Source organism: Uloborus diversus, chromosome 6, assembly GCF_026930045.1.
Source record: "Uloborus diversus isolate 005 chromosome 6, Udiv.v.3.1, whole genome shotgun sequence".
Classification (NCBI taxonomy): domain Eukaryota; kingdom Metazoa; phylum Arthropoda; class Arachnida; order Araneae; family Uloboridae; genus Uloborus; species Uloborus diversus.
In genome coordinates, this window is record NC_072736.1 from 36,107,241 (window position 1) to 36,122,173 (window position 14,933).

The 14,933-nt window shown below is 33.5% G+C and overlaps 1 protein-coding gene across 1 annotated transcript in view; it reads right to left on the minus strand.

The window, feature by feature from the left end:
- Positions 1-14,933, minus strand: part of LOC129224339 (elongation factor-like GTPase 1) — a 328,060-nt gene that overhangs the window by 285,049 nt on the left and 28,078 nt on the right. Inside the window, exons 8-13 of the mRNA XM_054858780.1 lie at positions 13,335-13,444; positions 10,456-10,579; positions 9,915-9,994; positions 9,562-9,698; positions 4,841-4,963; positions 1,425-1,524 (exon numbers count right to left, since the gene is read on the minus strand). Of these exons, the coding sequence (XP_054714755.1) occupies positions 1,425-1,524; positions 4,841-4,963; positions 9,562-9,698; positions 9,915-9,994; positions 10,456-10,579; positions 13,335-13,444 (674 nt within the window). The remainder of the gene's footprint in view (positions 1-1,424; positions 1,525-4,840; positions 4,964-9,561; positions 9,699-9,914; positions 9,995-10,455; positions 10,580-13,334; positions 13,445-14,933) is intronic.

Consider the following 14,933-nt stretch of genomic DNA (forward strand, 5'->3'; position numbering starts at 1 on the left):
AAAATAAATAACAATGCATATCATACAGTTTAAAATTATTCCTATTTTAAAAATAATTCGTGTGGGTTTAAATGAAATATGAGGGTTATTCGTAAATTAAGGTCCGAACTGCCGTATCCAATTGAATGTCGCGCCTACATTGAAAGGAGCATGTGTACCGACTCCTGGCATGCCTTGTTCATCAAACGATGCCATTTGCATTGGTATTGATGCAGTATTCTTTGTACAGTGTCAGTTTAAAGTGTTTAAAACAATTGATCGGCCCGCCAAGTGTGGAATACGGCAGGTGATTCAGGTTTTGATGGCAAGGAACGTTTCAGCAGGAGGAATCCATCGACAAGCGAAGTTATGGTCCCAATGCAATGAGTGACAGCAAAGTGCGTAAATGGGTGAGAGCTTTCAAAGATGGAAGGAAAAAAAATCCATGATGAATTGCGACAAAGCGGACCATCAGTGATTACAGATAATTTGGTCATTGTTGTGGATGCGAAGATTCGTGAAGACCGGAGACTCACAATTTCAACTTTATCATCAGAATTTTCTAATGTGGGTAGAACAACTTTGCACAAAATTGTCTATGAATAGTTGAAACTTCACAAATTGTGCTCTCGTTGGGTTCCCAGGCTGCTTACCGAGGAACACAAAACGAAAAGAATGACTTGTGCTCTTGAATTTTTGAGCCGATATCATAGGGAAGGTAATCCATTCTTAGAGAGGATTATCACAGGGGATGAAACGAGGGTGTTGCACTTGATCCCAGAATCTAAACGTCAGTCAATGAAATGGCGTCACACGCCATTCAAGGCCAAGCAGACAATCTCAACACGCAAAGTTATGGCAACCGTCTTTTGGGACAGACATGAAGTCTTGTTAGTCAAGTTTATGCAACAAGGGACAACAATTAATGCAGCCGCTTACTGTGCTGCCCTGACGAAACTTAGACGCACAATACAGAATAAGCAACGTGGGCTTCTGTCATCTGGGGTTTTGTTACTGTATGACAATGCCAGACCCCATTCTGCTATTCACACTCAAAATCTGATCAGATCTTTTGGATAAGATCAGATCGACCACTCACCGTACAGTCTGAACTTAGCGCCGAGTGATTTTCGCTTGTTCCGCTCCCTAAAGGAGTTTCTCAGCGGCAAGCGTTTTGCCACAGATGACGAGGTGATAAAAGCAGTTCAAGACTGGTTATCTCATAGCCATCAGACTTCTATGACTTAGGTATACAAAAGTTTGTAGAACATTATGATAAATGTTTAAACAAATATGATGACTATGTAGTCACCACCAAAATAGAGAAACATGTAAGGAATTAAATAAAAATAGTTTTTGGAAAAAATCTGTTTGTTTATTTTTAATACGAAATCGGACCTTACTTTGTGAATAACGGTTGAATTTTTAAGAACATTAATACTCACTTTAACCTATTTTCAGGCAACATTTTCCTTTCCACAGGGAACATTTTGGAGACACAAACAATAACAGGAACATCACTGGACGAAAGGCATTGCAAAAAATCTAGTTCAAAAAACAAAAGAAATTATTTTTGAGCATTGATTATTTTTACAATAAGGAAAACTATTGAAAGGATAAAAATAACTATTAAATGCAGAATCAAAATTTAAAAAATGAGTAATAGTAGAAATAGTTTACTTTTCACATGAGAAGTGATAAACCTATAGAATTGTATGCAGTTGAAATGAAACCTAATTTAAGGGACACTCCCAAATAGCGGACATTTTTGTGACTCCCAGTCTCTCAATATTGGTCTTTTCATAAAATTCACTTTGAATACCAGAGTTATCTGAGCTAAAAATGTTTCTTTTCAAATGCTGTGATAAGCTAACCATGTACAGTGGTTTTACAAATCCTATTTCTCATCCTCACATTCGAATTTTCAACTGTGTTCTCTCATTTAATTTACTTCCTCACTCAAATCTGTTTTGAGAAGTTTTTCCCACAGCAAATGCTTGGTAAAAAGTAGCCCTGTGTAACTTTTTTAAAACTGTGTTGATTCAGTTTAGTCTGAAAGTGCATCTGGAAATGGCATCCGAAAGGATTGGCGTTAAAAGGGTTGATTGATGTTCTGGCAGATGATGAAAAAAAGCGCATAATGCTTTGCCTGAAATGAGACTGATGTGGTTCTAAGAAAGCTTCTCATAGCCAGTCTTCATCATTTCTTCTTCAAGTATACGTGTTTCAGTTATATTGCATTAGACTTTTTGATAACTTTGTTTTAAAAAAAATGTCTTCATGAAACGGTGCTGTGGAGAGGAAGAACTTATATTTTGTGGAACAAGCCAGGTTCTAAATTTTAATGGGAGCTTTTTTTGACACTAATCAAATGCATATTTTTACCCCCTTTTACACAAATAAAGATCATAACATTTTAACCACTTAGTAAAAAAGATCAAGGAACAGTATGAAAGAAAAATAAAGATGCTTGTGTGAAAATTTAAGGTGCTCAGTGGCGTATCTATGGGGTATTTAAGACGCTCTGAATAGTCTTGGTGAGAGAAGGGAAGACGCTGCCCCGGAAATTTTTTGAAGTTGTCACTTTAAAAACGCAGGTTCAGTCAATCTTTTGTAATATTTCTGGGAGGATTTTGCTCCTCTTTTAATTTGTAACATATATTGTATCTTATTTGCATAATATTTCAAAATATTTCTTTTTCCATTAAGAGGTAAAATGCTGCCCCCTTTCAAATAAGAGAGATTATCCGTGGCGGAAAACTGGCATTAACCCCTCCCATATACGCCACTGCAGTCTAGAAGTATTGAGCAATCCCATATATACAAAATTCTTTTTTGACAGGATGGGGGGGGGGGCATTACGGATTGTCTCTTTTTTTCTTCTAGCTCTATTGTTGCTAATCTTCTGTGAAAAGATCATTAAAGTAATCAACTTTAAACTAATATAATTTTTTCGAAATATTCTTGGCAAATAGCGGTTTTTCTTCCTGTTGCACACTTGGTGAGAGCTACGGTATCACTAAAAGGTACCACTTCAACCTAAAATGTTAAAAGCATTTTTACTGAAACCGCAAATGCTGGTATTTGAAACAAATAAAAATATCAGGTTGGAAATTGCAAATTTCATTATTTTAATATTTCAAAGCACTCAAATGGCTTTGGAAAAGAAAAATTCGGGGAGGGGTCTTTACAATATTTTTATCAATAACCAAAAAACAAAAAAGAAGATAGGAACAAAGCAAAGCAAGGGAAGGGAGGAAAGTCCCCGAAACTTATCCATTCTTTTTACGTTACCAAAGGTCGCCTAGAAGAGCGTTTTTGAAACTTTGATTTTGAAGGAACTCTATGGGAGAATTTCCAAGCGCCATCCTTCACACTATCTTCATCAGAAATGGCTTATCATTAATGATTGTCTAAAATTTCGTTTTTAGGACCTCAATTTGAAAAGTTTACCGAAGATCCTCGAACCACCCCTTAACTTCATATTATCAAAATATGTCAAAATGTTCTATTTTGGAGCTTCAATTTCGAAAAATTCATCGGGGGAGCGCACCTGAACTCCATGATAACATTATTGAAGATCATCTACAGCTGCATTTCAGGAATTGAAATTTCGGAAAATACCGAGGGAGGGTCCGCGAACGTTTCCGCCCACTAACATTATCAAAGATCCTCTGAAAATTAACTGCACTTTAAAAGCTAACATCGGAAATTTTCCGGGAGTGTCCACCTCTCCGAACATCATCAAAGATTGTTGGAAATTGCATTGTTAGAGCTACATTTCGAGCAATTTCTAGGGAAGAGCCCCTTAACCCCCCACTTCTTTACACAATCGGCAATAATAAAAGTTTCAATAATAATAACAAAGTTTCGAAAAATAGACGCGGGATGCATTCCTGAACTTTTCCCCCCTAACATTACCAAAGGTAGTCTAAAATGCATTTTTAAGACTACAATTTCGAAATTTCGAGAAATCCCGATCCCCCTATTCTGAGTGAATCTTATGCATGAAATTAGGTTCATATTTCCAATATTTAGATATAGTTTTGACTTCTTAACTCCATTTTAAACCAGAAAATAATCCCTCTCTTTACATTTAAGATGCTTTTTGGAAAAAACTCACATACCACCAATTTCATACATGCGACTAATTTTTTGACTTCGCCACGGCCCTGTATCCCTTTTCTGGTAGTTATCTAAACCCCTAGGTTCTCTGGTATAGTGGTACCCCCATTACTGAAGCTCTGTGCAAGCCTCTGATAACAAATGTGGTACACCTTCAAAAGAGTATTATAGGCTTTGCTACATCAATTTCACTGGCTAAAGTGCATCTAAAAATATCCTGAGGTTTTTTTAAGCTGATAAAAGTATAAACATATGACAAAGTTGTAAGCACAAGGTTAAAAATTATATTTTTCCTTCAAACAAAACTCAAGTTAAAATCCGACAGACAAAATTCAAGAAGAAAATTATGCTTAGAAAAAAAGGGGGGGGGGGACTACTATTGCACTCATTAAACGCTCAAAGTAAAAGAGATTATTTTTCCTCACTCAAGATTGTTTCTACCTCAGGATGTTAGATATAATTCTGATTGCTTGTCAGACTACCTGATATATTGGGCAAGACAAAATATTTTAGGAAAACTGAGACAAAATGAAACAATAACTTAACAAAAGCTATAAAATCAAGTTTAGCTCTTCATTTGGTACAAAACAATGGAATCATTGCATTAAAATGTTATTATATTTTTTTTTACAAAAATAAATGAAAAAAAAAGAATGCAGAAAGATTTCATGCATTTTTTCAAAAAAAAAAAAAAAAAAAAGAAAGAAAAAGAAAAGGGGAACATAACAGTTCATACTTGTTTTTAGTGCTTGCGTCTCAGGAGGTAAGGCGTTGAATTTAAGAGCACTAGAGCACATGAGATGCTCTACCTTTTCTTCATCCAATTGTACAGGACTGGGAACAAAATTGCATACCATTTCTGTAAAAATAATGTTTTCAGGTGTAAAAGTCAAATATAAACCATAAATAATGAACTACAGTTCGGAATTTTCCAGATTTTGGATTGTGACTAATAAAAAGGAGTCAAAACTCTCCTGTAAAACGGTATTTGTCCGTTTTTCCTGGTTTCATATATGTTCGCAATACATTTTATCCATTTTTTGTTCCATCTGAATGAAAGTATACATCATTATGATAAAACAGAAGTCAGAAATAATTTGCAGCACCATTGGTCTGCGGATGTTGCTTTTAAGTATTAAGCAACTGCGCCGATTGATACAACAAATAAATCATATTTTCCTAAAATAGTTCTGTCCTTTTGTTCAATAGGCTTTGTATTGCATACTTATGAGAAGGAGAAAAAGAATTATCGTTAACCAAAAGTGGATGTTAAAAGAGTGCTGCCAAATTACAGCAAAACACTTATTGAGGCATAACGCGAGGAATAGAAAAAAAAAAAAAACGCTCTAAGAAAGCTGAACTGACAGAACAGAGTTTTCAACAAGTAATTGCACAGCTTTAACAATTTTGAACTTTTAAAACTGAAAAAAAAAAAGGTTTTTTTTTTTTTGGTAAAAAACTTCTTGATTTTTGTTTCTAAATATTAAGGGAAAAAGTTTGGGGTTTCGGAATTCCAAAATTGGGGTCTCATATTGTATAAGACATTTATAATTTAATAAGGTTTAAAAAATAAGGTTTTCAGAAGTATTTGATACTGCAAAACTTCTTCTAGTCTAAGAGTTACCGATTTTATTTTAGATAGTCAATTACATTCCCTATTTTTAATATGCAACTATTTAACTTAATTAAAAAACAATAATAATGAGACGTAGATGAAACAAAATGATCTTCATATATCTCTGCGTGGATAGGAGAAAAAGATTATGTATTTGCATGCTTTCATTATTTGAGCAATTGTATTATTCAGTATTTGCCTCATTCAGTCACAGCAAGAACAACTATTTTCTTTAAGCATGCTATTGATAATATAATTCCCAGCAAAAAATTAATTAAAACAAAGAGAAATAGAAAGAGAGAGAAATAAGAAAAGTAAGAAAATATTTTTATCCATAACAGCTCTGTTATTTCCACATATCTTGGTTTGGTCATTAAATTCATACTTTATAATTTATATATATATATATATTTTTTTAATGCAATAAAGGAAAAGAAAAGGAGAAAAACATTCAGTATTTGAAAATAAAAGCCATAAGACGTCATTTCTGATGCAAAACTCTATTCAGCACAAAATAAAAAGCATACTTAGATGATTGTTTCACAACTACTAAGTGATCACTTTAAACGAAACTCTGACGCTTAATTAATATAAGTCAGTGATACTGAAACCTGCAGCCAGTTGAGTTTTTATGAGTGGTCAGGTAAAGGTAGCCAAAGATGTTACAAACTGTTATGCAAACTTATTTTGTGTAGATTCATTCTAAAAAGACATTTTTTTGAAGGCAGTAGCAGATTATTTTTTCAATTTCATTTTCAAAAAGGACCGTAAGTTAGACCAGGGTTTCTTAATTTGTTTGATAAGTGGAACCCTTTTGAATGTCCGCTTTCTTCATGGAACCCCTGATGTATTACACTTAATAGTAGAGTTTACATGCAACATTGCATGCAATGTTTTTTTTTTTTTTTTTTTTCAATAAAAGCGCTTTTTTTGCTTTAAAAAAATATTTTTCGACTTAAAACACGAATTTAAAAAATTAACTCGAAATTCTCTGAATACTATCTACAACTCATTTCAAAGAAAAGTTTAAAGTTTTCATTTAAGAATCAAGTAGTTTTTATTTTTACTATGACAGATATATCCTTAAAATCAGGCTTTCTGGCAAAAGTGGCATACTCAGATCAGCACTATGTCTGTGGTGATATTTAGTTTTTGTTGACAGATCAGTTGAAAATATAAATTTAGTTGAAGTAGTAAAAATGCCAACAAGAAATTTCGTGACAATTGAGGACACTTATCTTCAAAATTGCACCAGAATTTCACGGGATGGTATTATTTTAAATTTCTGGAGCAAGGAAGGATCATTTAACATTTCATTAAAAGAGTCGTTTTATAAAGCTGACATAATTGAAGGACATATTTTATCTATAAATGACTTTTTAATAAACGATTGACATTTTTTAGAGGAAAATACTCATTAGGCACTTAACTCAAACCTAATTTTTAAGTAAATAATTCGTCGAACCCTTGAGCGATCACCATGGAACCCTAGGGTTCCGCGGAACACAATTTAGGAAATGCTGAGTTAGACCAAGATATTATCAAAGGAAAGGACATTTCATTTTAGGGAGTCAGTACTCTGTACATGCATACTGTTGAATTGATTAACTTTATGAACCTTTTTCTCAAAAAATTTTAAGTCTACTAAAGTGAAATTTTGAGGCATATCTATTTGCATCACAATTTATCAAATTTTATCCCATTGTCACTTATTTAATGAAAAAAAAGACCATTTTTGACCATGAAAACAGTTAGTTGTTTAGGAAAAAATAAGTACTTCAGTATAATAATGAACACATAAACAAAATGTGCTGGAAATTTCAAAGTAGTATGTAAACTAGTGTTCTAAAAAAAGGAACATTAGTTTTTAAAATTGACACTTTGAGAAAATTGCATTTGGAATTAAAATTGTATGCACATTTTAGTACATTTCTGCCTCATTAGTATTTAAATTGAGTTACTGTAAAGCTACATAAAAACATTATTTGGTGTCGTTTTAAAGCTCACCATATTTTGAATAGATAAAACCTGAAAAAATTATATTTTTGAAGGTTACCCAAGTAGCATCAACTCATCGGATTTTGCTCGGCCGATCATCGACTCCTCCTAAACTCATTGCGTAACACACTCTGATATCGTTGCGATCAGAATCGGAGAACCGGTTTTCAATGAGCTTTTTTTATCGGAAAACTATATCCTTACGATCAAATTTTCCTATTAGAATTTGCCAGTCTAAATTTCGTCGGAAAAAGAGATCGTTCCGATTAAATTTTCCGAGCTATATTTCATCGAAAAACAAAATCGTATCGATCAAATTTTCCGATGAAATTTGCCAAGCTACATTTCATTGGAAAAAGAGATCGTAACGATCAAATTTTCCGAATGAAATTTTATCGAAAAATGAAATTGTAACGATCAAATTTTCCAATGAAAATTTGCCGGTCTAAATTTCATAGGAAAAAAATATCATAATGATCAAATTTTCCAATGAAAACTTTCCAAGCTATATTTTATCTGAAAAAGAGATCGTAACGATCAAATTTTTCGATCGAAATTTGCCGAGTTTCATTTCATTGGAAAAAAAGTAGGTTGTTTAAATTTTCTGATAAAAATTTTCCCAATCTAAAATTTTTTGGAAATCTTCAACTGTTAAAATAGGATAAGTTTTATTATTAGAATTCTGACGATTGATCAAATGTAAGGCTATACGAATCAACATTCAGGGTTGATAATCGGAGGAAAAATGACTGAAACTTTGACTTAGAATCCGACTCCTGGATTTTGGAATGGTTTACTCCGATTTGCTGCAAAATCAATTCAACTTCAACTCCACTATTCCAAACCCGATTACCTCACAGGAATTGAGAAGAAAATGAGACTCTGACTCTTGAATGACTTTTCTCTATCTCCAAAACAATTCCACTCTCCTCATTTGCCTCCCAAAATTACCGACTCCGACTCGGTTTACGGGCAAAATGATCGACTCCGACTCCTCATTAGCTGGCGCCACAATCATATTCACTGAATAAAATTTTCACTTTCCATTCAGAAATCTCTCATGGCCTTGGCCCCGATAGATGGCACCACAAATGATTTTCCATTTAACACATTATTTTCCTCCTTGGTAAGAAAATTACTTGTCTAGTGGTTAGCATACGAAGCTCGTACTCTAGAGGCTCAGGGTTCGATTCCCGGTCCTTCGAAAAGCAATTTGTGTTAAACCCATGAATCACGTTCATTAAAAGTAATAAATTAGAAATTAAATAGATAAAAAATTAAATAAACAAGCTATTAAAAAAATAAGAAATAATTGTCCCAAATGATGAATTTCAGAATGATGGATCCGAAAATACCCCTCCTGAAATTTTTTAAGATGGTGGAAGGGTCATGTGATAGTCCAAGATGGCGGACCTCCTTCCACTGTTGAGTTGTTTTGATCCTGCTTGTCCCTATATTGCGGCTGTTACTACTTCTCATCGTATTTTCATCCTAAATTCATCACCTCGGAACAGCACTGCTCGTATATTGCTCCAAATCTCATTGGTATAGGGAGCAAAATTCATCGAATCTCGATGATCAGATTCTACTATTGCCGATGAGACATATTGGAGCGATTTCCGATGAAAACTCATCGGAATCCGATCATCGGCCGATCAAAGCTTGATCGGATTTCGATGAATGGCCGATGAGTTGATGCTACTCGGGTAGGGTAGCAACTCCCCTTTACGGCACAGGTGAGATGATTGTCAGTTGTTTGTGGCCTAAGTGAATAAAAGGTTGAGTACCACAGTTTTACGTAAAATGAACAAAACTTTTCATATAAAAATCGACAGAAAGTAAACCTAAGACAGCAGATGACAGAGGCAGCCATTGTCCAAATATGGATTGTAAATACACTTTAGGATCTTTATGGTTTGCATCTCTTGTTGGTATTGCTAAATTTAAGGACTTCACTATTTTGTCACTTGCAATTTTATCCCTAAAAAATAAAAAAAAATTTCAACCAGCTTAAAAGGCATGTAAAATTCATGACAACAATTCAAAACGATTTTTTATTACAGATGATAAACTATCATTAAACAAATATATACCAGGTGCATAATGTGTGTCCATAAAACAGTTTTCATTAAAAAAAAAAAAGCAATTTCTTCATTTTTATTTAAATCAATTCAACACAATGAATAACCTGATTTACCTTTGAATTAAAACTGCTTCATATACAGACCAAATATTTTCAAGAATAAGTTGCACAAATAAGGGTTTTTTAGCTTTTGCCTGCAAAACAAATGTCTTTATTATTGTTTTTATTTAAACTAATATTACATAAAATCTGCATTTAACTAACATTTTAGGTAAAATACAGACTTGAAAACATCAATTAAACTATGCATGGATTTCAGTGACCGCATATCAGACCCGTTATTTAAATAGGATCCAAAGGGACAATTGCCCCCTCCCTGGATTTTAGAAGTTCATTTAAATATAAGTCTGGGAGTTTTCTGTTGTTTTTGTTATAACTTGCACGGAGATTATGCCCATTGCCCCCACCCCCCCCAGAAAAAATTCAAAAAGACAGCCCCCCCCCCCCATGTCTAAAACACTATAAAAGACACCTAAACGAAAAATCAACGATTATTTAATAGTAGTAGTGTATACTACAGAAATATAAAGTGTTAGGCTAGACAAATTTCAAAATCAGCAGTAAAGTTTTCATTTGTAATTAATAAGAAGTCTACCTGAGCTCCTCTTATGATCTGCTTAGCTTTTGCATTCAGATAGAAGTCACCCCAAAGTGTCTTTTTAAGCAATTCTTCTTTGGCTCCCAGTTTTAAAGCATACATTTTAGCAAAATGATGAACTCTAAGAATGAAATTTTCAATAAGTAAATTGAATTCATACACAGAAGAAAAAAAAGACATAAATTATAACTAAACATGATACATACAAGGCGCGGCACATCAGAGACCTGTATTTGGAGAGTGTGCCATGTGAATTAGTTACATTGTGGATATGGTGATGGAAGATATGGTGATGGTATCAATTGATAGCAGTATATGAGACATTTGCAGTAGTAGTATAGCATGGGGAGCATCTTCACCCGTTTTTGAGGAGTTCATTAGCAAAGACGGATTTTTGTTTAAAACTTACAAAGAGATCTTATGGTCTGGGAAATTCAGATCGAGATGGAATTCAGCAGATTAGTAGTCAGATTAGTAGTATTAGAGAGTGTCCACACAGCAAAGTAATAAAGCGCACTAGCCAGAACATTCCGAGAAAACAGCCTCTAAAGTTTTGAGTGCAGCTTATGCACTAGTAGAGATTTTTGCCAGCAGCAGTTCGGTGGCTATGTGGTCAGCATACTGAATTCCCGCGCAATCCATCCCCGGTTCGATACCTCTTGAAGAAATCATTTTTTCACCAAAATGTACCTCACTTGTTCAACCTTGCGACGTCTATTTTTATAGACACGTAAAGAATCTAATAAAGCATATGCAAAATTGTGCGTATTTCATTGAAGATAATAGAAAAATAAATACATGGAAAGCCTGCATAAAAATAATCAATAGTTCATCATCAACTGTCAGCATCAATTTTTGATAAAATTATTCGGTATGCCTGGTATACTTCCAGACAAAAGAGATATTTTCATGAATATTAATGAAGTATGTTTTCCTAAAAATCTTTTACAGAAAGGTTGCTCCTGTAAACAATCTTCCTTTATACATTGTGCAAGACATCAAAACAGTTTTTGTTTTCCATGTTTTTATGATAATTATTATTCTGGTGTATGTATATAAAGATATAATTGATAAATAAAAACTATATTGTTAAATTTTATACAGAAATTAACAAGTCCTACCCCAATTTTGTTGCAGTGGTGATCCAAGTTATAATTTATAATTGATTGAATTTATCTCTATTTTCTACATCAAAAATACATTACTTATTAAAAAATAAAATGTTTTCTTCAATTCAAATTTCAATTAGCTGCAACAAACGCTGCATGTAAAATTTTAGAGGCTGTTTTCTAAGAATATTCTGACTAGTGCACTTTATTACTTTACTGTGTGGATACTCTCGGGGGTTACTACTTATCTTTCATCCCTATTTGAATTTCCGAGACTGTAAGCTCTCCTTGTTAGTAGGAATTTTGCTTTTGGTTCAAATATGGCCAACAAAGTCCTGTTCCAGATTTAAAAAAAAATCGTGTTTGGGTATCAAACTTCAGAGTGCTGAAAACAGAAACGCCTGTCTGACCTCAGATCCTTACAAAGATGAAAAATGAGGCAAACATGAAAGCGTCCTGCATTGTCATCATTGCATATCAACAAAAAATATTTCAAAGTAAAAACCATGGCTGCAGAACCATGAGTCAATCTTGTTTTATGGTAAAAGAGTTAGATTCGGGAGTTGAAGCTTTTAAATTCAAAGACTGGGAGTCGGATTTGGGCACTTTCCCTTAAAGTCTGAAACTCTGCCAAAGTTTGCAGAGTTGGAGTCGAACTTATTTGGGATAAAGGAGTCGGAGTCAGTCATTTCCCTCCGTGTCTAAATTTTTACGAAAGCTATGGAGTCAGAGTCAGAGCCATAGTCCGACTAATTTTCATGTGCAAGAGTCGAATTCGGAGTTGACTGTCCTAAAATTCTAGGAGTTGGAGTTGGGAGTTGGTCATCAAGAGCTATCTCCAACAAAATTTGTTGGAAGTAAATCTGCTTTTAAGTACAGGATCTATATTGTCTACTAGTTCCGCATAGGCGCTAATGTTAATGGATTTGAACTGTTCAAAATTAGACGAAGAATTGTTCAAATCAATTTTGAAGTTGCAAGTAACACTTTTTTGAACGCAAAAGAACCGAGTTTGTGGATGAAAGACAGCTTTTGTCAGACGCCTTTTTATTCAAGAGCTCACTACTTTTGCTTTGAAAATGCCTCATCATCTGGAAGAAAGGACCCTGAATATTTTTAGAATGTACTATACATGAAGAAAAGAAATACCCGAATTTAATGGCAAGAAAAAGTGGCACCATTTATTATTTATCAGCACATGACTTCTCTAATGTATTTTTAATAAATGAATAAGAAAACTTGTATTCTGTCATTTGAAATAAATCTCAATTTATTTTAATAATATATTAGTCTTTCATCATATTTTGTATTCACTTAACATTGAATTACATTGAATAAAAAACATTATTGAATAATTATATTTTACCTGAATATTAATTTCAAGTGACATTTGAGGCAGTGAGAAGCGAAGGACATTTAAAGTGGACATTTTTAAGTTTTGAGTAAAACAAGCTTCAAGATAACTTCCTAGGTCCATTGAAATTTTTTTCTAAATCATGCTGTACAGCAGCACCTACCAGAGTTCATAGTACTCATAGTACTATCTCTTAGCCCAAGACAGAGGAGAGGTTCACCTACCATTTGTACTGGCTATCTCCAAATCTTTAATTTTGCAACCTACATCCCTTTGCTTTTCACTACCTCATTTGTGAAATAAGAAGTTGTGGTGTTAAAACTCTACGAAAAATTTCATAAAATTTATTTAAATGTTACATTAAAAATATTATGTTAAAGATAGTGAATAAATTAAATGATCAATTGACTCACCCAAAGCCCCAACCATCCAAAGCACTCGCAAAAATAACATTCCCTTGCTCAGGTGAAAAATAAACAGAAGAATCATCTGAATCATCTAAGCCACTACTCCAATCAAAAATCTAAAATTAAAATTTTACTTGCCATGAAAAGGGAAGCTTTTTATGTGTCCTTCAATATTAAAAGATACCTAATACAGTAGAACCTTGATCCACTGCTCAAGGGGAACATGGAAGAACACAATAAATGCAGGAAAACAATAAATACATGTAAAAGTTAAAACTCAGAAGAAACAAAGTTTAAAGCTTTAAACATACAATGCGCACAAAATATAGTTACAATTTTTATAAAATAACTAGTGGTACCCGCATGGCTTGCCTGTAACAGGAAAATTAAAAGGTCTTTTGGTTTGCCTGTATATTTATAAATAATGTATGGTGAATTTTCTCGCCAATTGGCTTGTACCCATGTTACAGTTCCATGTTATGATAATTTCGTATCTCGCCAATTGGCTTGTGCCCATGTTACGGTTCCACGTTATGATAATTTCATAATTTACTCATCCATCATATGATAATTTTGTTCTTTAAATTGGAATAAAAAAGAAACCACATCAAATTTTTGAAAAGTCGCTTTGAGGTGCACACCCTTATGCTACAAACTAACTTTGTGCCAAATTTCATGAAAATCGGTCGAACGGTCTAGGCACTATGTGCGTCACAGGGATCCAGACATCCTACAGACATCCAGACATCCTCCGGATATCCAGACATCAAGACAGAGAGACTTTCAGCTTTATTATTAGTAAAGAAAAGATATGGCAAATCGTGTTATGAAATGGAGTGCTTATAGTATAAAGAACATTGTACAGCAAACTATACTGAAAAAGTAAATGATAGCAATGCCAATTGGTTGAAGTTTTAGTTCTTTTATCATAAAATGTAATTGTGAAATATGATTTAAAAAAAAAAAAAATACTGGCAACATAGATGCCAGGACTTTTTACATCAAATTTTCATTAACTGTTTTAGTATTTTAATAAAAAAGATATTTATTACTGAACTAAATTGAAATACAATTCGTGCAGGACAATAGAAATGAAAAATATATATATATAGAAAAATGTAAGAAAATGATGGGTTGGAGAACAATAGATCGGGATATTACTGTAAACAAATTTGCCTAAACAAAGAAGCATTTTGCACAGCTGTCCCTGTAAACAAATTTGCCTAAATAAAGAAGCATTTTGCACAGCTGTCCCTATTGTGGCCGAAGTTTCATGTTGTTTTTCTCGATAGTTGAAGAGACATTGCTGGTATGGTGATTGGTTTTCTTTCATTTCATAATTTTGTGCTCATTTACATTTCTATCCACTTACAATGGATTGATTTTAATTTCTATCTTGTGCAGCAGATGTATGCCACAAAACAGGAAAATATGCTTTTTTCTCAACACATATTAATAGGTTGTAGTGTTTAATAGTGTTCTTTCAATACAATTTGGAACCCCCAAAATAGATGGATGTTTAGAAAAAATGTTCTATTTTCTCTAAGGGGGGAGGCTGATATGAAAAGAATAGGAAACCTTGCCTGCACAAAATAGATAATCTAA